The sequence below is a fragment of the Sinocyclocheilus grahami genome, unplaced genomic scaffold (assembly GCF_001515645.1).
Source record: "Sinocyclocheilus grahami isolate Dianchi unplaced genomic scaffold, SAMN03320097.WGS_v1.1 scaffold1303.1, whole genome shotgun sequence".
Taxonomy (NCBI): Eukaryota; Metazoa; Chordata; class Actinopteri; order Cypriniformes; family Cyprinidae; genus Sinocyclocheilus; species Sinocyclocheilus grahami.
In genome coordinates this window covers 124,545-151,716 of record NW_015506482.1, presented here as the reverse complement: position 1 = coordinate 151,716, position 27,172 = coordinate 124,545, and the positions used below count along the sequence as shown (strand labels likewise).

The 27,172-nt window shown below is 45.1% G+C and overlaps 5 protein-coding genes across 5 annotated transcripts; 3 read left to right on the top strand and 2 right to left on the bottom strand.

Moving 5' to 3' along the window:
- Nucleotides 1–359: 359 nt before the first annotated feature.
- gpr39 (G protein-coupled receptor 39) lies at nt 360–3,517 on the top strand. The gene is made up of 3 exons (XM_016255022.1): nt 360–989; nt 1,271–1,721; nt 2,838–3,517. Exons 1-3 carry the CDS (start codon nt 669–671, stop codon nt 3,311–3,313), a joined length of 1,248 nt encoding a protein of 415 aa, XP_016110508.1. The 5' UTR covers nt 360–668; the 3' UTR covers nt 3,314–3,517.
- Nucleotides 3,518–7,491: 3,974 nt separating this feature from the next.
- Nucleotides 7,492–8,205, bottom strand: LOC107569022 (interferon-induced 35 kDa protein-like). Its single transcript, XM_016255021.1, has 2 exons — nt 8,042–8,205; nt 7,492–7,966 (listed from the first exon to the last, which is right to left on the bottom strand). Exons 1-2 carry the CDS (start codon nt 8,168–8,170, stop codon nt 7,763–7,765), a joined length of 333 nt encoding a protein of 110 aa, XP_016110507.1. The 5' UTR covers nt 8,171–8,205; the 3' UTR covers nt 7,492–7,762.
- A 1,530-nt stretch (nt 8,206–9,735) lies between these two features.
- On the top strand, nt 9,736–12,579 carry LOC107569019 (uncharacterized; the record flags this gene model as incomplete). The annotated part of the gene is made up of 7 exons (XM_016255018.1): nt 9,736–10,043; nt 10,122–10,303; nt 10,658–10,703; nt 10,811–10,969; nt 11,183–11,419; nt 11,722–11,958; nt 12,455–12,579. Coding segments are annotated over exons 1-7 (1,158 nt in total), but the record flags the coding sequence as incomplete, so codon positions are not given.
- Nucleotides 12,580–12,581: 2 nt separating this feature from the next.
- LOC107569018 (poly [ADP-ribose] polymerase 14-like) lies at nt 12,582–24,592 on the top strand (the record flags this gene model as incomplete). Its single annotated transcript, XM_016255017.1, has 26 exons — nt 12,582–13,544; nt 13,626–13,695; nt 13,822–13,926; nt 14,031–14,093; nt 14,171–14,347; nt 14,444–14,607; nt 14,692–14,722; nt 14,857–14,961; nt 15,213–15,275; nt 15,411–15,587; nt 15,672–15,844; nt 15,988–16,107; nt 16,192–16,222; nt 16,357–16,461; nt 16,713–16,775; nt 16,911–17,087; nt 17,172–17,344; nt 17,488–17,602; nt 17,684–17,803; nt 17,922–17,984; nt 18,242–18,421; nt 18,505–18,684; nt 18,766–19,401; nt 19,744–19,898; nt 20,341–20,515; nt 23,874–24,592. Coding segments are annotated over 26 exons (4,680 nt in total), but the record flags the coding sequence as incomplete, so codon positions are not given.
- Nucleotides 24,593–25,227: 635 nt separating this feature from the next.
- Nucleotides 25,228–27,172, bottom strand: LOC107569021 (UBX domain-containing protein 4-like). Its single transcript, XM_016255020.1, has 2 exons — nt 26,925–27,172; nt 25,228–25,885 (listed from the first exon to the last, which is right to left on the bottom strand). The coding sequence occupies exons 1-2, from the start codon at nt 27,155–27,157 to the stop codon at nt 25,747–25,749; spliced, it is 372 nt and encodes a 123-aa protein (XP_016110506.1). The 5' UTR covers nt 27,158–27,172; the 3' UTR covers nt 25,228–25,746.

Here is a 27,172-nt window from a genome sequence, read left to right as displayed (position 1 = left end):
CTCATCACAACCATTAACAGTGCCATTAATACCCACAATTATTGTTTGGATGGAACAACCTTTTCCTAATCTTTTCTGTTGCACTTAATTATCACAATAGAGAGCAAAAACAAAAAGTTCACAATATCAACATTCTTCGAAACATCTTCTTTTGTGTTCAAGAGAAGACAGAAACTCATACAGCAACATGAGGAAGAGTAAATGATGACAGAAGGATCATTTGTAGGTGATTCTTCACTCTGAAACACTCTAAAGTATGTACTGTGGCTGTACCTTGTGTAAACGCACACACACAGCGGCTGATGATCAGGACACACCCTCGTACTGTAAAGCATCACGTGACTAATAGTTCCCGCTCAAATAGCGACGCTCGGCTCAGATCACGGCAGTAACTCGCGCCGCCTCCGCGTTCATTTGTCTAACTCTAATCATTAACTCACAGCAGAGCTTTCCAACTCGAGCAGAGGAAGAGTCGAGTCTAAAGCGGAGACTAACACGACAGAGCCAAGGTGAGATGCTCCGATCTTCATCATGAAGGATTCATAGACTTTCTGTTTCAAGTTATACGCTGTGATTTCGAGCTTTGTGGGTTTGATGATTAACGGTCGTGATAACGGAGCAGATAAGCAGGACTAAAGTCAATAAGTCCACACAGAGCGACTGACATCATGGAGGAGAACGAGGAAGTGCAGAGAGACTGGAAAGAACTGGAGCCAAGTCACGAGGTGAAGATCTTCCTCACTGTGCTGTACAGTCTCATCCTCGTCCTCGGCATCCTGGGAAACAGCATCACCATCCACGTGTCTCAGCGGCTGCAACGCAGCGGATACCTGCAGAAGAGCGTGACGGATCACATGCTGAGTCTGGCCTGCTCTGACCTGCTGGTGCTGTTGATCGGGATGCCCGTGGAGCTCTACAGCGCCATCTGGTTCCCCTTCTCGTCCTCGTCCGGCGACGCCGCCTGCAGGATCTACAGCTTTCTGTTCGAGGCCTGCAGCTACGCCACCGTCCTCAACATCGCCTCGCTGAGCTTCGAGCGCTACCTGGCCATCTGCCACCCGTTCCGCTATAAAGCCGTGTCCGGCAGCCGCACGACGAAGCTGTTGCTGTCTGCCTGGATCTGCTCGGCTCTCGTGGCTCTGCCGCTGCTCGTGGCCACAGGAACTGAAGGAGTTATCCCTGAGGGCCGCCGGACTCCGGTGCAGAACCTGACCTTCTGCACTAACTTGAGCCAAACGCCGCCTGCAGGATCTACAGCTTTCTGTTCGAGGCCTGCAGCTACGCCACCGTCCTCAACATCGCCTCGCTGAGCTTCGAGCGCTACCTGGCCATCTGCCACCCGTTCCGCTATAAAGCCGTGTCCGGCAGCCGCACGACGAAGCTGTTGCTGTCTGCCTGGATCTGCTCGGCTCTCGTGGCTCTGCCGCTGCTCGTGGCCACAGGAACTGAAGGAGTTATCCCTGAGGGCCGCCGGACTCCGGTGCAGAACCTGACCTTCTGCACTAACTTGAGCCAACACTGGGTCATGTACCGCACCAGCATCTTCACCGCGTTCGCGCTCTATCTGCTCGTTCTGGGCGGCGTGGCCTTCATGTGCAGAGCCATGATCGCTGTTCTGCGGGCCCCGATGGGACCCAACAAATCTGGTGCAAACGGAGCTGGAGCCAAACACGAGAGCGCACGGCTAAAAGCGTCCCGCAAACAGACCATCCTCTTCCTCGGTAGGACATCATTCATTATCTCATGTGTGACACGAGTCCTGTTCACCTTTACCCTGACCCAACCTTACACAAATATCCACTGAAACATGTTCCCTCTATCAGCCTCTATAAAGTCCACTGAGCTCACGCAATAACACTCAAGCATTAACACTAAAGTCTGACAGACATTTCAAACCCAGAGATCACAGCCTCATCTGCAGCCTCCACCAGCTCATTGTTAAATTAGGCTCTGAAAGAAAAGCTACCGATTTGCTTGTGCAGTCTAGCTAACGGATAAGAGTAATTGCACACAAACAGTAAGTGCACATGTAAACAGGCGAAACATATATACATTTAAAGAAACACTAATTTTAATTCTGGGTTCTCACTAAATACCAAGGATTTGAGGCAAAACGTTTATGTGATTTCTATTTTCTATAGAGACTTGCATGAAAAAAATAACAACCACGTCACAATATGCATTACTTTCATGATTCACAGCCGATGCACACCCACGTCTGTCAGCACATGAGAAACGCTGAAGTGTAGAAACAGAACCACACTGAAAAAAAGACAGAAGCACATCATAAAGCCTCATTATTTTCAGTATAGTGTGAATTATAAGATCAAATATAACAATAATGTATTAAGTGATTTTGTGTTATATAATTCAGAATAAAACAATCGCTTCCCAAAGCTCACGTGGATGCGGGTCAGTGATCCACTAACCAATTAAGCAAGTTAGCTGAAAAGTGTGAATACGGGTGAAATATCAAACTGGTTAGTCTCTATTCGAGAGTTGCATAAAATACTTTTTTGGGGTAAAGAAGAAACCTTGTATAAAATGCAAACACTTTACTTCTACAGGCTCAGATACTGTACCTGTCCTAGTGGATCCTGATGACAGATTCTTATTAAGCTCCTGTGTGTGTGTGCGTGCGTGTGTGTGTGTGCGTGTGTGTGTGTGCGTGTGTGTGTGTGCGTGTGTGTGTGTGCGTGTGTGTGTGTGCGTGTGTGTGTGTGCGTGTGTGTGTGTGCGTGTGTGTGTGTGCGTGTGCGTGCGCGTGCGTGTGTGTGTGTGTGTGCGTGAGTGTGTGTGTGTGTGTGAGTGTGTGTGTGTGCTTGTGTTCTCATTAGTGCTGATCGTCTGCGCTCTGCTCGTGTGCTGGATGCCCAATCAGATCCGCAGGCTGATGACGGCGGCGGTGCCCAAGTCGGCGTGGACCGTGAGTTACCTGCGCAGCTACGTGAAGCTTCATCCGGTCGCCGACAGCTTCTTCTACCTGAGCTCGGTGCTGAACCCACTGCTGTATAACCTATCCTCGCGCCAGTTCCGCTCGGCGTTCCTGCAGACGCTCCTGTGCCGTCTGTCGCTGCAGCACGTCAACAGAAGAACGCTGGAGAGCAGTCAGGCCACCAAGAGCTCCAGAAACACCTTTCGGCCCCTGCTGCGGCGATCTCTGGACCGCATACGGATGGTTACCAGTGACAGATCGACGCCTCCATCGTCAGCAGAGAGACAAAACCCTCAGAACCCCACCGACAGACCACTGACCTCTGAACCACAGGAGGATGAGATAAACCAACCTACCGCACTACCTAACACTAACTAATGAACAAACCAGCTGGAGAAGACTATAGACCACCGTAGACCACAGCAGACCACAGCAGAACACCGTAGACCACAGCAGACCACAACAGAACACCATAGACCACAGCAGACCACAGCAGAACACCGTAGACCACAGCAGAACACAGCAGAACACTGTAGACCACAGTAGAACACCGTAGACCACAGCAGACCACAGCAGAACACCGTAGACCACAGCAGACCACAGCAGAACACCGTAGACCACAGCAGAACATCGTAGACAACAGCAGACCACAGCAGAACACCGTAGACCACAGCAGAACACAGCAGAACACTGTAGACCACAGCAGAACACCGTAGACCACAGTAGAACACCGTAGACCACAGCAGAACACCGTAGACCACAGCAGAACACCGCAGACCACAGCAGACCACAGCAGACCGCCGTAGACCACAGTAGAACACCGTAGACCACAGCAGAACACCGTAGACCACAGCAGAACACCGCAGACCACAGCAGACCACAGCAGACCGCCGTAGACCACAGTAGAACACCGTAGACCACAGCAGAACACCGTAGACCACAGCAGAACACCGCAGACCACAGCAGACCACAGCAGACCGCCGTAGACCACAGTAGAACACCGTAGACCACAGCAGAACACCGTAGACCACAGCAGAACACCGCAGACCACAGCAGACCACAGCAGACCGCCGTAGACCACAGTAGAACACCGTAGACCACAGCAGAACACCGTAGACCACAGCAGAACACCGCAGACCACAGCAGACCACAGCAGACCGCCGTAGACCACAGTAGAACACCGTAGACCACAGCAGAACACCGTAGACCACAGCAGAACACCGCAGACCACAGCAGACCACAGCAGACCGCCGTAGACCACAGTAGAACACCGTAGACCACAGCAGAACACCGTAGACCACAGCAGAACACCGCAGACCACAGCAGACCACAGCAGACCGCCGTAGACCACAGTAGAACACCGTAGACCACAGCAGAACACCGTAGACCACAGCAGAACACCGCAGACCACAGCAGACCACAGCAGACCGCCGTAGACCACAGTAGAACACCGTAGACCACAGCAGAACACCGTAGACCACAGCAGAACACCGCAGACCACAGCAGACCACAGCAGACCGCCGTAGACCACAGTAGAACACCGTAGACCACAGCAGAACACCGTAGACCACAGCAGAACACCGCAGACCACAGCAGACCACAGCAGACCGCCGTAGACCACAGTAGAACACCGTAGACCACAGCAGAACACCGTAGACCACAGCAGAACACCGCAGACCACAGCAGACCACAGCAGACCGCCGTAGACCACAGTAGAACACCGTAGACCACAGCAGAACACCGTAGACCACAGCAGAACACCGCAGACCACAGCAGACCACAGCAGACCGCCGTAGACCACAGTAGAACACCGTAGACCACAGCAGAACACCGTAGACCACAGCAGAACACCGCAGACCACAGCAGACCACAGCAGACCGCCGTAGACCACAGTAGAACACCGTAGACCACAGCAGAACACCGTAGACCACAGCAGAACACCGCAGACCACAGCAGACCACAGCAGACCGCCGTAGACCACAGTAGAACACCGTAGACCACAGCAGAACACCGTAGACCACAGCAGAACACTGTAGACCACATATTAACACTACATATTAACTCGAGGGTTGTGCAGCAGGGAATCTGTGCTAAATCTGTTTGTGTCAACATCACTGATGACTGTTTGACATTCACTGTATTTTAATAAAGCACTATTTACAGAAACCCTGTGAAGAAAAGAACTGAGCAAAACATAAATCAAATTATGACAACATATTCATAAAGGAGAATCACATTCAGAGCCAGAATGAGAGTTTGCAAACTTTAATCACAATGCAGAACATGAAGCTCATAAAGGTCTGAAATAAGAGCGAGGGACAAGAAACTGTAACCCTAATGAATCCAGAACAAGCTCAGAATTACAATAGAGGCCACATAAAACCAGTTTTGTGCTCAGACTAGATGTTTTATTCCCATCATCAATAACCTTCACTAGTGACTATCCTGAGCTGTGACTGACGTCAAAAAACACACTAAAATATTAGTGATGTCAATGTTTTTGCAAAAGTTTTGTTTTTTTGTCAGAATATACAGCTACTTGACTGTCAGAGCCTAACTGACCCATGTTAACCAGCTAAACCGGTGAGTGAGGTGAGGCCGCCCTCTGCTGATGAACTGAAGAGTCTTATATGAGCTACTGTAACCTGAAATACAGCAGGAACCGTCTCCGCTGGACACCACATGCCATAAGAAGTGAATCTGATCTCCTTCGCTGTGATGTTTAATCATGAAAGCTGCTGTCCTGAGCTCAGTCTACAGAGATTCATGGCCTGTAATAAGAAGCTCGAAGCAATAATACGATGAGATTCATTCTATTTACTTCATCCTATCTGGACGAGTTTAGGATCCCCAAACCATGACTTGTACCTAAATAGACAACTGTCATCCAGGCATCTGTAATGGTATTTTAGCACATTATTATGGTGGAACATTCATCATATGGAGATTTTACTAAGTGTTTCTACACCTCTAAATGAAGCCACTGTCAATCAATATGAGCTTTGCTGCTTTTATTGATGTTTTTTCCATGAATGAAATGAATTACAGATACACTCACATGATATTACAGTTGCAGAGTTAAAGCGGAACATTTAAGTCATCAGATGATGCCGTGCTGTAGTTCTGTGATTGCTTATTAAACACACAGACAGCGGTTCTCATGAAGACGTTTATAACTGTACTGTCCCTCATCACGAGAGCCTCGTCCTCTTTATGAGAACCAGAGGGGATCAGCCCTTAAAAGTGAACTGAGATTGATTAGCCTTGATCTGAAAAACCTACCTAACATGATGAATAATGCAGTAAATTCACTGATCACGGCAAGGGACATTTCTCCAGCATGAGACGAGACGTTCGACCAACAGTCAGGACTTCTGCTAATATCACTGAGTGTTCAGACATGAACGAACGCTGTTGATGGAGTTTTGGTTTCTTTGGCTTGTTTAGTTGGGGACGCTTGACTGACTGCACAGACACTATTGAAGAGAGCTGATCTGGATGAAGACATCACTGAATCATCAATCCACTGACTTTAGCTGATAAACTGACTGTTTTCTATTGTGCTCTTGCATTATCAGCACACGTTTTTCCTGTTTGACTCTGTAAAGCTGCTCTGACACTCTGTATTGTATAAAGCACTATATAAATGGAGATGGTCCTCACTGCAGAACACAAGATCCAGATCCAAATCTTCCCACCTTACATATACCTAAACCCACCCTTTGTGAAGGAACAAGCTTTGGCTGACTCTACAGACACATACAGTAATGAAATAAATCTGAAAAACAATTGTCAATGAAGAGTCTTAAATTTACATCATGAACTTGCAAGAAACTTAGTGGCTCATTTCACATTGAGTTCTGTGTGTGTGTTTATTATAATTCAGTATTCATTTTTAATTATCATTTCAATTTATCATGAACCACTGCTTTGTGTCTTATTGACGCAGGCCAGCGTGGCAGTGTGGAAGACTCCTTCTAGTTAGGGAGGAAAACTGACCTTCTGACAGAGAATTAGAGAAGGTTAGACACAAGCACACCTGTCCAGAGTCGTTTACAGACTCAGGCATGATGTATTTCTCTTTATCACTGGGATAAGAACACTGTGTAGGCTTTAGCTCCCTGAGTGTTCATGCACGACCAGTACATTTGTTTTACAGTGAGTTATTTCTTATTTATACAGAACAATAGTAAGATTTAAAAAATTAAAAAATATATTTAATATTTTTCAAAATATATATGATTTGATCTTGAACACATATCTCTGGAAAACAGTTTTTCACAGACGTGGATCTGTGATGAAGAGCGATGGGATCAGCATACACCTCTGCATGCCGATTTCTTACCCTCAACATAAACTCCACATGACATGAAATGCTGAAACTAACCCTGCTCTTTTGTTTTGCTCGTCTTCAGATCTGATGTGTATTTTATCTGTAGACATTAAGTTCATATACTACACTCATAATTCACCACCGATTGACTTTACGTTTAGCCTTAGTGATGTTAAATTAATATTCATACATCTAGCGGTTAAAGATGCAACCCATTGCAGATAACAGAATAAACTTTATTTTAGTATAGCATTTGTACATCAACACATCTTCATCAGGCTGATGATCTGAGCAGCAAATCAACTTTATCCTTTTCAATTATACTTTTATTTTATGATGCTCAGTTTTGTCATATTGTTACAGAAGATAGTGAGGAGATATGGTTATTATAATCTAGAAGAAAAACTGAAAAATCCCACATACACAACAGCATGTAAATATGACTAATGCATCACTGATCTGAAGTAAACCCTGGCTTTTGTTGCATTCTGAACTCAATCTTCTTTTTCTTTGCCGTCCTCGCTGAAGAAAGCCGTCAGCTGCGCTCCATCAGGGACATATCTGATGTTCTCCACCTCTCCTCCGTAGTTGCTGGGCTTCTGGAAGTGGATCTCCAGATGGTCCTGAAGATCTTCTTCATCCATCAGCGCCTGGATTCCTCCCAGCAGCACGGTGCGACTCGGGGCCCCCGAGTACGTCTACAACATCACAACAAACACCATCAAACAAACGCGCTTCTGCGCCCAAAACAGATGCCTGGTACAGAAACGCACCTGAAACTTCCTGAGCTGATACTCATACAGAGGAAGAACATCGAGCACCATGTCGCTGCCGGCGTCGGCACAAAACTTTCCTCTGTGAACCAGATTCTCTGCAACTGAAAGTGGAAGCAGGAGAGCCATGATCAACAGAAACGTTCAGCAAACACACATTAACAACACGGAGCATGAAAAGGGATGAAGGGAGGTTTTAGGCATGACGCGAAGCGGAGCCTAACAACCTAACAGCCAAACAACGCCCCTTAGCTGTTATATATTCACTGTAAACCACGGCTTCATGGGGCTTATTGCTTTATTTTGTCATAATTGCATCTTTAACGGATGGCTGTCACTTCGTTACACGCAGAACTCTTCTCGTGTGTTTGCACAATGATGCTTTTAAAAGTTAATCACCAAATATATCTTTATAAAAGTTCACAATGTTGTTGCAGATGAAGTATGACGTGGATTTTCTTCGTCATCCAGCTAGACATTGATTATTAATCACTCAAAGTGCTTAACTATCAGTCTCTCGTATCCTCCATGTTTGTAGTTTTTAAACACTTTTTTTGTAGTTCTAATCAAATCCTTGTCCAGTGCGCCATGGGTTGTGAGCAATAGACAGTAAGCCATCCAGGTACCTTTGGGACACTACGATTTGGGATGCACTCATTCTAATGTTTAGGACAAATAGAATGCCATTCTGGACACCGCATAAGACTCTGTAAAGACTGTGCAGTTCAACAGGAAGAAGATCTGACACACCCTCCATGATCCTTATATGGTCAGTGTTATTTGGACTAAACTTTGATCAACATTAGTAACTTTAAACTGTAATCAGTTCATAAATTGTACACATTGTAACAGTAAGACGCAGGTCAACCTTGAATTTGCGTCGCAGAGAGTCACTTTCGTCCCTCTTGAGCAGGAGCTTCTTCTGAAGATCATAAAGATCTCTCTTCAGATCCTGGTTCACTCGATCCAGACTCCTCTTCTCCTCCTGAAACAAACACAATCCTCAGCATCTGCTTTCTCTTTCAGTGCTTAGTCTGATCACGCCTCCAAACCCACCTGTACTTCTAGAAGATCTCGATTAAACCGCCCAGAAATGTTGTCTTCAGACTCCATGAAGCTCTGAAGTTCTGCCTCGGCTCTTTTCTTCTCAGTCTCTGCTTCAGCTTTTTCCAGCAGCAGTCTGGACTTCTCATTGTCTGCAGACTCCACGAGATCCTGAGTGAACATCACTAATGATTAAATATGGTTATAGGTGACTGATTGAGCTGTGTGTAGAGTTAGTGAGGTCTAACCTTGCATTTCTTCAGCTCCGCAGCAGCTTCGCTCATTCTGCGCTCCTCGTCCGGGTTTACGAGCTGCTCGTTGATACAATGATACAATGATACATGATACAATGTTACATGATACAGTGTTAAACAGAATGCAGGAGGAAATGCAAAAGTGTGTGAATGTGAGGTTATGAACACGTACCTCGCCGTCGACAGACATGATTCACTCTAAATCGAAAGTATGTGAAGTAAATGTAAAACTCCGAATCTAGCCTCCAAACACTTCTCCAATGACTGACTGATCGCACAGATATTTCTCCACTTATAATGTACCTCTCAGCTTCCTGATCCCGCCCCGATCTGGACTATTGATCAGAAGTCACATGAACCAGCCCTGAAGCAAAAGTGAAAGCACCGGAGCCAGATTTCGGCGGATTCGGCTCGGTTCCTCCATCACCGCGAGATATTAACATCAGATGACATTGATCAGATGACAGCCACTTATCTCACAGTTTACCGGCAGAAAGTGTGTCGGCTGTCGGTTTGTGTCTGAAGCGCAAACATGGAAGAGAAGAGTCTGGTCCTCGAGGGTCTTCCGGCTGATTTCGCCCGTGTCAGATCAAAGCTCCAGCTTTATTTTAAGAATAAAAGAAGATCTGGAGGAGAGATCGTGCAGATTCGAGAACATCACGAGGACAAGCGAAAAGCGCTTCTGGTTTACATGAGCGACGATGGTGAGTCCTAAACCAATACTGACACCACACCTGTTAATGAATGACCTGATTAAAGACTGACATGGCCCTGCTTTCCAGATCTGAAGAAGGTGCTTGACAAAAGTGTGCATAAAGTTGATCTGAAACCTCATGGATCAGTGGAAGTGACCGTGAAACTCCCAGAAGACCCTGCGATCAAGAAGACCAAACCACCAGTGCTTCCAAAACCCACCCCCGAGAGATGCCTGCCCCTCAGATCACTGCCCGCTCCAGCCAGACAGGTCATTTCAGATCATTAACCACTAGCATTGATATTAGACTACACGTTTCCTGATTCTCGTCTCTTTTGAAAGAACGTGGAAGCAATTGGACATATTTGCCAGTTGCATAAACATAGAAACTATGTTAAGACTGTGTCTTAAGAACTAGTTAACCAAGTGTTAATCAATCTTACTTTTCAGATTCAGGAGATACTTTTTATGTAACTGACTTTACAATGAGCAATCTTTTGAACTCTCAAACAATTCGATGATCTTTTAAGACTAATCTGCGCAGTTTATGCAACCAGCACCTGATCTTGAGTGATATTTGTTATTTTCTGTTTTACTCACACACTTCCTCCTCGTCACACAAAGGTGTCTCCCGTCAGAAAGCCTGCAACAGCAATTACAGCTCATAAAGGTTGGGCTGTAATGCTTTTCACTCCTAGTGTTTAAAACAACAATCACTGATTTCAAAACTTTTACAACGACACTTTGGACATGTGTACATATTTGTTCATTACACAGAAGATGAGGAGGATTCAGAAATACCAGATCTTCTCATTAACACCTCTGGTTCAGTTGAGAAGGAAACCCTTCAGATGTATTTTGAGCAGTTCACAGAGCAGTTTGAGCTAGCTAAGCACGGGAATAACAGCTGGATCCTGAAGCTCTGGAGCCAGTCAGGTATGATTCCTGAGACTGTTTTCTAGTTACGTCACGATGTGACGTGAAACAAACTGGTTTGGCAAGTCTATTTCTGTGCATATGACTCAGGCCATTCATTAGATAACTAGCTCTCAAGTGAGAAAAATAAAAGCAAACCATGATAAAATCATCTAACATAATCCATCGGTGAGATCAGAAATATCAGAATTAACAATGTTGACCCTTTATCAGATTTAGAGGAGATTTTGGGCCAGAAAGAGCACGGGTTTGGTATAACGTTAGCAGTGTATAAAGGAGGAGGTCTGGGAGAGCAGCTGGACCCGCGCCGCTTCATCTTGACTGGCTTTGATGGAGCCACAGACTGCAGGATGATCTCAGTGTTCATCGGCAGCTGTAGCAAGACCACAGAGCACACCTGGGAGACGCTTGATGCGGACAGGATCGTTGTCACCTTCAAACACGATATCGGTGGGTTTTGAAGCTCTGGGTGGCCGCTGGGTTTCTGTGTTCCCGATAACGACCTCCGTTTCTGAGACGCCTGCTTTCACGCTGCTTATATTTCTTCGTCTTTTGGGTCTGCTACTTCTGTGCACATTTATATTTTCGTTTCTTTATCTATCTACATGGACTAATCAAATCCTCTGTATTGCGTGAAAATGAATGCTACAAGAATCTGATCAGACTGCTGTGGTCAACATTCAAATAAACACTGAGGAAAGTGCACACACTCAGTGCATAGATCATTTTCTTCCTTCATATTTTATCATCAGATGTGACGTCATTTCTACGGAAATGCACCTCGAGGCAGCTGCAGGGTCGAGACATCGGAGTGACCCGTGTGGAGCGGACGGACTCGGTTCTGGTCCAGGGAGACTTGGAGAAGCTCACTGAAGATGTTCTCACACTTTACTTCAGCAACAAGAAGAGGAGCGGAGGAGGAGACGTCCAGTCCTTCATCTGGATCAACAGACGAAAGAGTGCGGCCATCACCTTCGGAAACTGTGACGGTAGGATTATTTGCAGAGATGAAACACAAACAGATCTAAAAATCGGTCATGTGAATATTGTATAAATGTTATGGAGAAATAATAATAATAATACTATGCAGTGGTAATTTCCTGTTGTCTTCTGGCTTCTAGAGGATTTTTTTCCCCCAAAATAAATCTCACATTATTATCACCAAATCTTGAATTCAGTCAGCTTGTATGAGTAGTGTTTCTTTACAAAGTGTTTTTAGCCATTTTCACGGATCCGTGTGAACGGGGATCATTTTGACAACTTTGTCGTCTGTACAGCAATGTGCATTTCAATACATTGCTGTCGTGTAAACGTACCCTAAATCCAACATTTGGTGATTATATAACATAATGAGAGATTTACAAGCAATTTAAAAGGCCAGTCATTTTTGACTGGAAACACCAAATTAGGAAAAGGATTTTCAAGGCTAAAATATAAAGAACAAACCTAATTTGAAAAATGTACCTGTCCTTTCTATTGTAATAGATGCGCATGCAGTGGTGGAACAAACACACAATGTTTGCGGCACAGAAGTTCACGCTTCACTGTTCTACTCAAGTTTACAAAAGGCTTTAACTGGAGAAAAACCAACCCTGACTGATAAAATATCCACGTTTCCAGTGCAGTTGCAGATGTTACCGGAAAAGTGAAGAGATATCTGGACAACAAGGAACCGACAACTGAGAACGTCCCTCTGAAATCTGTGCGAGAGGCTGAATATGTGGAGTCCTGCCTGAATCTGTCCGAGCTCCCAGAACTCAAGAGCCTCGGCGCGACGGTACTCGCTTACAGAACATCAAACTGCCCTTGTCTGAAGGTCACAGCAGCTAAAGACAATATCAAAGACGCGGTGCGTGTCGTACAGCAGCAGAGCTCATCCATTCTTATGGAGAGCCATAAATATAGCAAAGCAGGAGAAGCAAAGTTTCTGGAGAAAAATGAAGCCAACATGAAGACCAAAGCTAAGGAGATGCAGTGCAGTCTGTATTTATCACAAGAGCATGTGGTCAAATCCAGCCCTCCAAAGAGCTTCACACACAAAATAGGCAACTTCATGACTCTGAGTATCGCAGAAGGAGACCTGCACCATTTCACAGCCGACGCTTTGACCTGTCCAATGAATGCCAATCTAGCTTTCGGTAACCCTGTGGCTCAGTGCTTTCTCCAGTTCGGAGGAGACGAGATTTCAGAGGTGTGTAAAACTCAGCAGAAGCAACAGCAGAGTCTTCTGCCTGGAGACGTGGTGCTCAGTGATGCTGGGAAACTCAACGCCGGGACGCTCATTTACGCCGTGTTGCCTCAGAAAGGACAGAGGCTGGACTCTCACTACCTTCAGTCAGCCGTGTATAACAGTCTCCTGAAAGCTGAAGGAAAAGGATGCGCCTCGATGGCACTCCCAGCAGTCGGTTGTGAAAGCTTCGGCTTCTCTGTCAAAGACAGCTGCGTGGCACTCCGAGCCGCTGTACTGCAGTTCTGCAGCGACCGTCAGAATTCTCCTAAAAACATCAGATGCATCAGTATAGTGGATTCAGACGAGGAGATCGTTGAGGAGTACAACACTCTGATCCAGGAACTAGTATGATCCCTCTTATATGCAAACGTTTATTAACAGTGTTTAGCATGTTTTATTAACCATCACCCGTTTATTTTCTAACAGGGATTTCCTGACACATCTACAACGGTTCCCCTACAATCCTTGAAGCTAAAACACGGATCAGACACGAGAGGTACTGTGCAGATTTACCTGCTATAGTAATTTCACTGCAAGTGGTCACCATGTTTCCTAAACTTCATCTGAAGGGTTAGAAGTTGCTTATGTACTTTTCTTTTCACATGACTGGTCATTAAATCAGTGCTGATCAATGGTGTGCCAATATGCCTGAAAAACGGCGACATCACCAAAGAGACGGTGGATGTCATTGTGAATTCAACCAACAAAAGTTTAGATCTGAACACCGGTAAGAGTTTCTTTGCTGCAGCGTCAATACCTTTATGTGTCATGCTAAAGCCTGAAGATACCTCAGAGATTTGTGTTATTATATTTACTGTAACTTCCTTACAGGCGTCTCTGGTGCCATCTTAAAAGCTGCTGGACAATCTGTTGTTGACGAATGCAAAAAGCAAGGTATCTCCGACTCTTTCTGTCAGTGGCTATATTCTAAAGGGAGTGCTGAGTGATTTCATTCACATCTGCTTCTGTAGCTCCTCAGAAAACAGGTGCAGCAGTGCTGACGGGTGCTGGAGCGCTTCAGTGTAAGTTTATCGCACAGATGGTTGGGCCAGACAGCACCGCCGACATCACATCATCTCTGGAAATGGTTCTGAACCTCTGCGAAGCCAAAACAGCCACAACTCTGGCCATTCCTGCGATTGGAACAGGCATGACAGCATGCAGTTTCTCTGTCATTTAAAAATACTCTCTCAAAGCGCTGTGAGGAAATATCAAGCCCTGATCATTAATCTTGTTCTCTGCAGGACGAGGTGGCTTTGCCCCGAAGGAATCGATCAAAGCCATCTTCACAGCCCTCGAGAAACATCTGAAGGAGCCGAACTCATCCTGCTTCCGAAGCATCACTGTAGTGGCATTTGAACAAAAGACCTTTGATGACTTTCGTGACCATTTTAAAGTGTGGAATAAGGTTAATACTGATGGGATAACAAAATAATATTGTCCAGATTTCTCTTTTTATTGCTTTAATTGTGTTACATTTGTTTTTCTCCAGCCTGCGTCCGGCAAGATGCCAGAAAATCAAGGTCTTGACAACTCTGCATTTCCACAAATAAATATGCTCTTGTTTTTTAAATACATCATAAACCTCTTTCAATGTAATAGTTGTGATATTTCCAGGAGTGAATATTTAGTATTTACATTTGAAATCTTTCTGTAGTCAAAATTGTAAGCGTCAGAATTGAGGTAAAGAAAGGAGACATCACTAATGAAACCGTCCGGGGGATCGTCAACACCACCAACAGGGACATGAGCTTGAGAGGAGGTCTGTATGATCATATAGATCTCAAAATACACAAAAAAGACACTTTTATATCAACACATTAATTACTCTAAAACAGTGGTTCTTAACTATGTTCCTGGAGCCCCAACACTGCACATTTTGCATGTCTCCTTAATCAAACACACTGATTAAAGTCATCAGCTTATTAGTAGAGACTCCGAAACATGCAAAGAGACATGTTGGGGGGCAAGGTGTCCCACCTTGACGAGCTCAAAAGCGTCTTTGTCCTTCAGGAGTGTCTGGTGCCATATTTAAAGCAGCTGGAGCATCTGTGGAGCAGGAGTGCCAAAAGCACGGTGAGAACGTCACATGCCAAATAATGAAACTTTGTTAATAATTAACTGCACGAGCAAGAGCATTCTGGTTATCAGCACAGCTGTGATTGGGCCGTAGACATAAATTACTTTCTTTAAACAAATTCCGCTCTGAAGGTGCACTGCAGAATGATGTCGCAGCCGTGACCAGCGGTGGAAACCTGCATTGTGACTTCATCATTCACATGGTCGGCCCGCACTCGGCGGCAGAGGTGAGATCCCGCGTGAAGAACGTTCTGGAGTGCTGTGAGGAGAAGCAGATCACCACGGTCTCCTTCCCTGCCGTGGGCACCGGTACGGATGGTGGTCTTACACGTGGCATGTGCTGGTCATCGTGTGTGATTCATGTCTCACTCCGTGTTATGGCTCTTGTTAAAGGTGGCGGAGGCGTTCAGGATGAGGACGCCATCGGTGCGATGCTGCAAGGCTTTGAAGATCATCTGTCTCAAAACGTCTCAACGGTGATCAAGCTCATCTACATTGTGATTGACCGGGACAACGTCCTACAAGAGTTTCAGAAAGGTCTCAAAACATGGATTGCGAAGTCACAGGTAGAGTTGCCACATGCTTAACCATAACCCACTTCTGAATGGGTCTATTATGAAGGATACTTTTCAAGGGTCCTTGTGATTTATTATATATCGAATGTAAATGCTTTTGCATTTTAACATTGAATTAACATCAACACAATTAGGAGAGTGAAGATGATGAATATGATGAATATGATGATGATGATGTCCGAAGCATCACTGTAGTGGCATTTGAACAAAAGACCTTTGATGACTTTCGTGACCATTTTAAAGTGTGGAATAAGGTTAATACTGATGGGATAACAAAATAATATTGTCCAGATTTCTCTTTTTATTGCTTTAATTGTGTTACATTTGTTTTTCTCCAGCCTGCGTCCGGCAAGATGCCAGAAAATCAAGGTCTTGACAACTCTGCATTTCCACAAATAAATATGCTCTTGTTTTTTAAATACATCATAAACCTCTTTCAATGTAATAGTTGTGATATTTCCAGGAGTGAATATTTAGTATTTACATTTGAAATCTTTCTGTAGTCAAAATTGTAAGCGTCAGAATTGAGGTAAAGAAAGGAGACATCACTAATGAAACCGTCCGGGGGATCGTCAACACCACCAACAGGGACATGAGCTTGAGAGGAGGTCTGTATGATCATATAGATCTCAAAATACACAAAAAAGACACTTTTATATCAACACATTAATTACTCTAAAACAGTGGTTCTTAACTATGTTCCTGGAGCCCCAACACTGCACATTTTGCATGTCTCCTTAATCAAACACACTGATTAAAGTCATCAGCTTATTAGTAGAGACTCCGAAACATGCAAAGAGACATGTTGGGGGGCAAGGTGTCCCACCTTGACGAGCTCAAAAGCGTCTTTGTCCTTCAGGAGTGTCTGGTGCCATATTTAAAGCAGCTGGAGCATCTGTGGAGCAGGAGTGCCAAAAGCACGGTGAGAACGTCACATGCCAAATAATGAAACTTTGTTAATAATTAACTGCACGAGCAAGAGCATTCTGGTTATCAGCACAGCTGTGATTGGGCCGTAGACATAAATTACTTTCTTTAAACAAATTCCGCTCTGAAGGTGCACTGCAGAATGATGTCGCAGCCGTGACCAGCGGTGGAAACCTGCATTGTGACTTCATCATTCACATGGTCGGCCCGCACTCGGCGGCAGAGGTGAGATCCCGCGTGAAGAACGTTCTGGAGTGCTGTGAGGAGAAGCAGATCACCACGGTCTCCTTCCCTGCCGTGGGCACCGGTACGGATGGTGGTCTTACACGTGGCATGTGCTGGTCATCGTGTGTGATTCATGTCTCACTCCGTGTTATGGCTCTTGTTAAAGGTGGCGGAGGCGTTCAGGATGAGGACGCCATCGGTGCGATGCTGCAAGGCTTTGAAGATCATCTGTCTCAAAACGTCTCAACGGTGATCAAGCTCATCTACATTGTGATTGACCGGGACAACGTCCTACAAGAGTTTCAGAAAGGTCTCAAAACATGGATTGCGAAGTCACAGGTAGAGTTGCCACATGCTTAACCATAACCCACTTCTGAATGGGTCTATTATGAAGGATACTTTTCAAGGGTCCTTGTGATTTATTATATATCGAATGTAAATGCTTTTGCATTTTAACATTGAATTAACATCAACACAATTAGGAGAGTGAAGATGATGAATATGATGAATATGATGATGATGATGGAGATGATGAGTTGGAGGATTACAGCTCAACGGATGAAAGCTCCTCATCTGACCAAGGAGCTGACGCCAGCGGTAATGCAGCGTTTGATGACCTTTTGAAAATGTGCCGTTATCGGTGTTCCAAACATGCTTAAAATGTTTACATTTTGCCAGCAAACCCAGTGGAGGTGATGATGGGCCTGATTAAAGTCAAGGTGCTTTGCGGAGACATCACCAAAGAGACTGTCGAGGCTATTGTTAACAGCACGACGACAAGCCTCGATTTGAACACAGGCGAGTTTGTTTTTGATATCGCTCCGAACCTGATGAACGGTCATTTTCCAGACATACAGCTCATGAAACAGGGTAATTGGAGGCGGTGCTCAGATCTAGTGTATGTCCTTATGTGCAGGTGTATCAGGAGCCATTCTCAAAGCATCAGGACAAATGGTGGTGAACGAGTGCAAATCAAAAGGTACAACCTTCAGCTTCAGTCAATAGTCATAAATATCCTGGTCCTGGAGGGCCAATGTCCTGCAGAGTTTAGCTCCAACTTGACCCGAAATACCCGTATGGAAGATTCTAGTAATCCTGAAGACCTTTGATGACCTTGGTTCAGATGTATTTAATTGGGGTTTGAGAAAGATTCTGCAGGACAGTGAGCCTCCAGAGCAGGATTGGACACTCCTGTTCTAACAGAATAATTGCTCATCCATTCTCTCCTGATTAAAGCGCCTCAGCCCGCCGACGGCGTGATCCTGACCACAGCTGGAAATCTTTCAAATATCAAACACATCATCCATATGGTTGGGCAGACCAATGAGAAAGGCATCAGCAGCTCCATGTACAAAGTTCTGGGGATGTGCGAAGAAAATAAGATTCAGTCGGTTTCATTCCCAGCTCTTGGAACAGGTAAGTTCGTCTGGTCAGAAATACAGATAAGCAAAGCCAAGCAAAGGTATCTGGATGATCCTAAAATGCTTAATGTCCTTCAGGAGCAGGAAACTTGGCTGCTGCAGGGGTTGCCAATGCAATGACAGAAGCTCTGACTAACTTTATGAAGGACTCACCGAAACACCTGAAGCGCGTCCACCTTGTGATCTTCCAAGCGAAACTGCTGCCAGACTTTCAGGAAGCTGTCAAGAAGTGCAAGAAGATTTCTCGAAATGCTTCTGGTATGTTTCAGTGCATGAACTTACAGTGTGAAGAATGAGCTGGAACTAACCCGGCTACTTTAACTTGTGTTTCCTGAACAGCGCATCAGGTCAAACCCCTCCAGCAACCGGTGATCCCTGTGCTGACACAGCGACCAGCTATTTGTCTAGCCAAAGAAACGGCCGCTGTATCGTTCCCGGTTATGGCCGTTGATGTTTACGGGACGTCCCCTACAAACCTCGCCAAGGTCAAGAAGCTCCTGGACGAGCTGGTCAAGCAGGAGTGCTTCAGTATAGACGTCCAGTTGAGCCACAACACAGACCTTCCTGAAACGGACAAGAAGGCCATCGTGGCCCTCAGCCGAGCCAATCAAGTCAGCGTTCTGGTGGCCAGTTCAGATAAGTTAACAGTATCAGGGAAGAGAGACGACGTCTTAGATGCTGTGCTGAAGATAAACGGCTTCATCCAGGCAGCGCGAGACCGAGAGAAGCGTGAAGGTGAGGTGAAACGTCTGCGGGAGACGCTGTGCTGGGAGGTGGCGAGAGGAGAACGCTGGGAGTCACTGGAGCCCAACATCAGCTACGACATCGAGCTCACCTTCCACCGCAAAGAGAAGAGCTTCCAGTACCAGGAGAACGGAGACACCTACACTGTGGACTTCAAACAGATGGAGGTCACAAACAGCAAGCGGGAGTCCTGCAGGATCAAGAGGACTCTGCTGGGGGATTCTGATACGGGTACGAGTTGGAACAACTGATCCAAAAGTGTTCACGAGAAGCAGAAGCATCAGTGTAAAGTTATGCGATCAGGATTTATGTCCTTCCAAAAGCAGCAGAACAACATATTTCCCAAAGATAGCTAAGATAAAACAAAAAAGCACAATGTACAGTTCAAACTTCGGCTAAACTGACCTTGTAAACTTTGAAAAATCCAGTTACTAGTTCTGCCTCAAAAGAGGGCTTGTAGTTGCTGTTAAACACTATATTGTTCCTCAGTTGAGGAGGCATCTGTGGGTGTCGTCTGAAGATATATGATAGCAGAAACTGTTCTTTCTGTAACTTTCCTTGTTTGTTTCTCAGCAATCATTCATCCCCCTCCAACATGGACCAAAATGGATGGACGGGATTTAGAAATAATCACATTACAATCAAATTCAGTAGAGTACAAGAACATAGAAACAGCCTTTCTGAAATCCAGCATACACCGTGATGTGAAGCCCGTCCAGGTTCAACAGGTAAAGTGTCTCTTAACTCGCATCTCACCGGACATCAGACATCACAACACAAGCATCAGTACTTAAAGTCAACTCATTCCACATCCCTAATCCGACTTATTTCAGAATATGGAAATGAAGCATTCTTGTAGCTCAAACAGTAGAGTACAGTTCAGTTATCAGAGAATGCACAAATTGATCAAAAACAATGTACATTGTGAATGCAATGTGAGTCGCTTTGGATAAAAGCATCTGCCAAATGCATAAAAAGCAGAATATTCTAGCTTGATTTTCTCCATGATGCCAGCTAAAGAAGAACGTCGTTTCAGAGGCCAAGAAAGAGTTTTACAAATTGGAATAACATGCACTGATAAATTGCTGTTGTGTTAAGAAATTAAGAGTTGATTTTGATTTCATTTTGAGTTGAGGCCTGTGTTTATTAACGTCTGAAGTGATTTCTCAGATCGACAGGATTCAGAGTCAGTCGCAGTGGCAGAGATACTGTGTGCTGAAACAGGCCGTGGATAAGAAATACCCCAAACAGACAAACGAGCGCCAGCTTTATCACGGAACGACCAAAGAGATATGCCAGAAAATCAACAAGAACGGCTTCAACCGCAGCTTCTGTGGGAGAAACGGTACGTCACATGTGCCCCGTAACTGCCTGTTTCTTGCAGCTTCACGATACTGACCTGTGACATGTGCTCTGTTCTGAAGCGGTCTATCACGGCGAAGGCACCTACTTCGGTAAAGAGGCCTGGTACTCCTGCCAGGACAAGTATTCCAACCCAGACGACAAAGGGCTGAAGTACATCTACCGAGCGCGAGTGGTGACGGGTGTAAATGCTTTTGCACTTCAACATTTAATTAACATCAACGCACAACTAGGACAGTGAAGATGATGAGTGGGAGGATTACAGCTCAACAGAAGAAAGCTCCTCGTCTGACAAAGGAGCCAACGGTAATGCAGCATTTGATGACCTTTTGAAAATATGCTGTTATAGGTCTTTGAAATTTGCTAAAATGTTTACATTTCACCAGCAAACCCAGTGGAGGTAATGATGGGCCCGGTTAAAGTCAGGGTGTTTAGCGGAGACATCACCAAAGAGACTGTCGAGGCCATTGTAAACAGCACGACGACAAGCCTCGATTTCAACACGGGTGAGTTTGCTTTTGATATCGCTCTGAATCTGATGAACTGTTATTTTCCAGACATTTTCCTAACCCTAACATGACACAGGAAGAGTGGCAGCTGAATAACTAATTGGAAGTGGTGCTCAGATCTAGTGTATGTCCTTATGTGCAGGTGTATCAGGAGCCATTCTCAAAGCATCAGGACAAACGGTGGTGAACGAGTGGAAATCAAAAGGTACAACCTTCAGCTTCAGTCAATAATCATAAATATAGGCATTTCTGATGAACTTCTAACACGACGGTGTTCAATCCTGGTCCTGGAGGGCCAATATCCTGCAGAGTTTAGCTCCAACTTGTCCCAAAATACCTGTCCAGAAGATTCTAGTAATCCTGACAACCTTTGATTACCTTGGTTCAGGTGTGTTTAGTTGAGGCTGGGGATAAATTCTGCAGGGCAGTGAGCCTCCAGGAGCAGAACTGGACTCTCCTGCTACAACAGAATAATTGCTCATTCATTCTCTCCTGATTAAAGCGCCTGACCAAAGCTGGAAATCTTTCAAATATCAAACACATCATCCATATGGTTGGGCAGACCAATGAGAAAGGCATCAGCAGCTCCATGTACAAAGTTCTGGGGATGTGCGAAGAAAATAAGATTCAGTCGGTTTCATTCCCAGCTCTTGGAACAGGTAAGTTCGTCTGGTCAGAAATACAGATAAGCAAAGCCAAGCAAAGGTATCTGGATGATCCTAAAATGCTTAATGTCCTTCAGGAGCAGGAAACTTGGCTGCTGCAGGGGTTGCCAATGCAATGACAGAAGCTCTGACTAACTTTATGAAGGACTCACCGAAACACCTGAAGCGCGTCCACCTTGTGATCTTCCAAGCGAAACTGCTGCCAGACTTTCAGGAAGCTGTCAAGAAGTGCAAGAAGATTTCTCGAAATGCTTCTGGTATGTTTCAGTGCATGAACTTACAGTGTGAAGAATGAGCTGGAACTAACCCGGCTACTTTAACTTGTGTTTCCTGAACAGCGCATCAGGTCAAACCCCTCCAGCAACCGGTGATCCCTGTGCTGACACAGCGACCAGCTATTTGTCTAGCCAAAGAAACGGCCGCTGTATCGTTCCCGGTTATGGCCGTTGATGTTTACGGGACGTCCCCTACAAACCTCGCCAAGGTCAAGAAGCTCCTGGACGAGCTGGTCAAGCAGGAGTGCTTCAGTATAGACGTCCAGTTGAGCCACAACACAGACCTTCCTGAAACGGACAAGAAGGCCATCGTGGCCCTCAGCCGAGCCAATCAAGTCAGCGTTCTGGTGGCCAGTTCAGATAAGTTAACAGTATCAGGGAAGAGAGACGACGTCTTAGATGCTGTGCTGAAGATAAACGGCTTCATCCAGGCAGCGCGAGACCGAGAGAAGCGTGAAGGTGAGGTGAAACGTCTGCGGGAGACGCTGTGCTGGGAGGTGGCGAGAGGAGAACGCTGGGAGTCACTGGAGCCCAACATCAGCTACGACATCGAGCTCACCTTCCACCGCAAAGAGAAGAGCTTCCAGTACCAGGAGAACGGAGACACCTACACTGTGGACTTCAAACAGATGGAGGTCACAAACAGCAAGCGGGAGTCCTGCAGGATCAAGAGGACTCTGCTGGGGGATTCTGATACGGGTACGAGTTGGAACAACTGATCCAAAAGTGTTCACGAGAAGCAGAAGCATCAGTGTAAAGTTATGCGATCAGGATTTATGTCCTTCCAAAAGCAGCAGAACAACATATTTCCCAAAGATAGCTAAGATAAAACAAAAAAGCACAATGTACAGTTCAAACTTCGGCTAAACTGACCTTGTAAACTTTGAAAAATCCAGTTACTAGTTCTGCCTCAAAAGAGGGCTTGTAGTTGCTGTTAAACACTATATTGTTCCTCAGTTGAGGAGGCATCTGTGGGTGTCGTCTGAAGATATATGATAGCAGAAACTGTTCTTTCTGTAACTTTCCTTGTTTGTTTCTCAGCAATCATTCATCCCCCTCCAACATGGACCAAAATGGATGGACGGGATTTAGAAATAATCACATTACAATCAAATTCAGTAGAGTACAAGAACATAGAAACAGCCTTTCTGAAATCCAGCATACACCGTGATGTGAAGCCCGTCCAGGTTCAACAGGTAAAGTGTCTCTTAACTCGCATCTCACCGGACATCAGACATCACAACACAAGCATCAGTACTTAAAGTCAACTCATTCCACATCCCTAATCCGACTTATTTCAGAATATGGAAATGAAGCATTCTTGTAGCTCAAACAGTAGAGTACAGTTCAGTTATCAGAGAATGCACAAATTGATCAAAAACAATGTACATTGTGAATGCAATGTGAGTCGCTTTGGATAAAAGCATCTGCCAAATGCATAAAAAGCAGAATATTCTAGCTTGATTTTCTCCATGATGCCAGCTAAAGAAGAACGTCGTTTCAGAGGCCAAGAAAGAGTTTTACAAATTGGAATAACATGCACTGATAAATTGCTGTTGTGTTAAGAAATTAAGAGTTGATTTTGATTTCATTTTGAGTTGAGGCCTGTGTTTATTAACGTCTGAAGTGATTTCTCAGATCGACAGGATTCAGAGTCAGTCGCAGTGGCAGAGATACTGTGTGCTGAAACAGGCCGTGGATAAGAAATACCCCAAACAGACAAACGAGCGCCAGCTTTATCACGGAACGACCAAAGAGATATGCCAGAAAATCAACAAGAACGGCTTCAACCGCAGCTTCTGTGGGAGAAACGGTACGTCACATGTGCCCCGTAACTGCCTGTTTCTTGCAGCTTCACGATACTGACCTGTGACATGTGCTCTGTTCTGAAGCGGTCTATCACGGCGAAGGCACCTACTTCGGTAAAGAGGCCTGGTACTCCTGCCAGGACAAGTATTCCAACCCAGACGACAAAGGGCTGAAGTACATCTACCGAGCGCGAGTGGTGACGGGCTCGCTGTGTAAAAGCAGAGAAGGAATGAAGGAGCCGGATCCGATCAACCCTGCAGACCCGCGGGCCGGACTGCACGACTGCGCCGTGGACAGCCTCCAGAACCCGTTCATCTTCGTGGTGTTCTGTGACGCGGGAGCGTATCCAGAGTACCTCATCACCTTCAAATCCATATAGTCCTCCAGCCAACTCTACAAATGCACATTTACCCTGAATGCTGCTGGCAGAGGTTATGGGAGAGTCTAGATTGCTTTTATAACTGAGACAAAAACGTGAAGATGTTTTCACACATAACATTCTTCAGTAGGGCTGTCAATTAAAAAATCACTTCATTAATTACATGATAATTGCATAGATCAGTATCAGCTAAGGAAAGCTCCCAAATGAGGAAAACTTCAAAGACATCAAAGGGATCGTTCACCCGAAAATGAAAATTGTCTGCATTTACTCACCCTCATGTTGCTCCAAAAGAGTTGCTGGTCCCCATTGACTTCCATAACGGTGTTTTATTCTCCACACTATTGAAGTCAATGCTACCAGCATCTGTTTGGTTATCAACAGTCTTCAAGATCTCTTCTTTTGTGTTCAATAGAAGAAAGAAACTCACACAGGTTTGGAACAACACGAGGGAGAGTAAATGATGACAGAATTTTCATATTTGGGTCAACCCTCTTTAATGTGACACATGAACAGACGACAAATGTCTTTAGAAGAGAATATAATCATGTAATTGATCATCAGCCAATCACTGACCTCTGATCCTTTCATCCGTCTGCTGGAAGCCTTTTACATGCCACATGCTCTCCTGCTTTGTTTTTAAAATGTGTTTTCTGTTACTAAAACGGAAACATCATAATTATCATGTTTTTACTGCATTATATTTGATAATTGATCATTCGACGGCCCTACCGGAGAAAGAGCTGCACTTCATTCAGCAGTGTTTTAACCTTTTGATATAGTTTGATACACAAATGTTTGCTTTCATCTGAAACTTTATAATGATAATAAACACATTTGTAATCTGCCTTGATTGACTTTCTGATCTCTGCGAGACGAGCGTCATGAAGCAGAACTCAAAGAAACCAAAGCGCAAATGATACAGTAAAAGAATGAGGAATGAGAACCCAAAATACTTTTACCTTTAATATGAATTACAAAACATGATCACACCGAGTACAACAGAGTAGCAACCGGATGTATTTTTGCAAATGATTGTGACACGATTAATACATTTATACATTAATGAAGACACAGACAGTTCTAGAAGATTAAATAGGAGCACAAAATCAAAAGAGAAGAATGACTTCAGTCGAAGCGTTTCATTGAAAAACATTTTATTCTTTATTCTATCGTTAAAGGATCAAGTAGCATCTGTGCTCAAACTAGTAGAAATGACATTCTATTGCCGAGGCGGTTTATGACGCTGTGGGGTTAAACCACCATATAAAACGCCACAAACCCTCGGATATTCACAACAGACCGCATTCACAGCGGCGGTTACAGTATTAAATCAATCCAGGCGATAACCGATGCAGCTAACGCATCAAAGCCTGGAACCTGTGCTTCTCCAGCCTGCAGTCGTCCTCGCTGAAGTGTTGGGCACGCAGAGGATCTCTGTTAAAGCGAGTTAGCTAACCTGATCTGATTTACCCATGCAGGGTGGAGCTGGAGGGAAGGGGAATGCAAATCAAAGCCCTAAATGATCAACCCACCGTTAAGACTGACACACACTCGAAGCACAGAGGCTGGCCGCGCTACATCTGCTGCGTGGAGTTCCCGTTCCACGTGTTGTTGTCGTCCTCGTTGTCTTCTTGAGTCCGTAGCCGGTATATTTTCCCATCTTTCTTGAAGTCCTCGGGCCTCTTCTCAAGAACCCTCTTACGAACCGCATCTCTGGAGCGGAAAACAGCAAAAGCAGCAGAATTGAGCAGAAACTCTGTATCTGTATCTCACTTACACACAATAACCGGACACCAAACAGTGTCTGGTAAACCGAAGTTTGTGAGGCTGCAGTGAAGTTAGTCACAGTGAAGTATAGTATAGCATATAATCTTTTGATGCCATGTCAGCATCGAAGGCTATTTTCGTGGCATAAACAATTTAAAAAATACAAGTACAACAAATACAATAAAAACCAGCAAACAAACAAGTTTTTTTTTCGAAATTATACCGGTTTCACGGTATAATCGGTATAATTTTCATGCATGACCGGGTGTTAACCATATCTTCTACTGATTGAGAGGAAATACTGCAGTGTATTGACTTAGAATGCCCTATTTTACTGTCATGATGAGTGAATAGTCAAAATACCACTCTAAATAGTGACTAAACACGACCCCTTTTAATACATGTTCACCAGGAGTCACTCTCATTTATAATCGCGGCATCGTCTGATAAAATCAGCATGCATCTACACTAAAGAGCGGCTATGCGGTTGTTCTGGCTAGATTACTTTTTTGTCTCATGCAGCGCACTGTCTGCGTCTGAGTAACAAACTAAAAAAAAACAATCAGTAAGCGACAGGTGCTAGGAAACGCTGTGTTGTACTCATTTATTGAGGAGTCGGCTGCGGTGCTTCTCTGCCGCTCACTGCACAGAACAGACGCCGAGAGAGGCGACACTTCTCCGGGAAAGTCAGACCTTGTGTTCTATTAGTTCTACAGCTTCAGTTTCTGAACTTTCACGCTTAGTAACACATACAGCTGTTCCCTCACCACAGTGCAACAGTGAAAAGAGACCCCTTTCAAACAGTGTTGCGTTCCGAATGGTGTTTAAGTGGCATACACCGGTATTGCGGTATTTTAAAAATTCATATCATAACAAAAATAAACACCGGTATTCGGTATGAACCGGTATACCGCCCAGCACTACGGTGGAGTAACGGTGAGGTCACGGTGAGGTAACTGAAATCACAGTGAGGTCACAGACACACCTCTTTGGTTCTGCGGCAGCGCTAGAGCCGTACGCGTTTGTCGTGTGTTGGTTCTGGGCGGCAGCAGGTGGAGGAGGGCTGCTGAACAGGAAGCCACTGATGAACCTCCAGACGGCCAGCAGCGGGTACAGCAGCGACCCCAGCATGGCCCAGACGCCGCCGCCCGCAGATGAGTGCACCACAGTGTTGGACGGGCGGCTGGACTGCTGCAGGGACCAATCACAGGAGAGCATTCATGTGACTAAAAC

Excerpts from the sequence above, each read along its gene's own strand:
- gpr39 (XM_016255022.1), top strand. The coding sequence starts at position 669 with ATGGAGGAGAACGAGGAAGTGCAGAGAGACTGGAAAGAACTGGAGCCA. Across the intron at positions 990-1,270 it reads TCTACAGCTTTCTGTTCGAG|GCCTGCAGCTACGCCACCGT; the intron begins GCCTGCAGCTAC and ends TTTCTGTTCGAG. Across the intron at positions 1,722-2,837 it reads ACAGACCATCCTCTTCCTCG|TGCTGATCGTCTGCGCTCTG; the intron begins GTAGGACATCAT and ends TGTTCTCATTAG.
- LOC107569022 (XM_016255021.1), bottom strand. The coding sequence starts at position 8,170 with ATGGCTCTCCTGCTTCCACTTTCAGTTGCAGAGAATCTGGTTCACAGA. Across the intron at positions 7,967-8,041 it reads ATCAGCTCAGGAAGTTTCAG|ACGTACTCGGGGGCCCCGAG; the intron begins GTGCGTTTCTGT and ends GTGATGTTGTAG.
- LOC107569021 (XM_016255020.1), bottom strand. The coding sequence starts at position 27,157 with ATGCTCTCCTGTGATTGGTCCCTGCAGCAGTCCAGCCGCCCGTCCAAC. Across the intron at positions 25,886-26,924 it reads GCTGCCGCAGAACCAAAGAG|AGATGCGGTTCGTAAGAGGG; the intron begins GTGTGTCTGTGA and ends TTTCCGCTCCAG.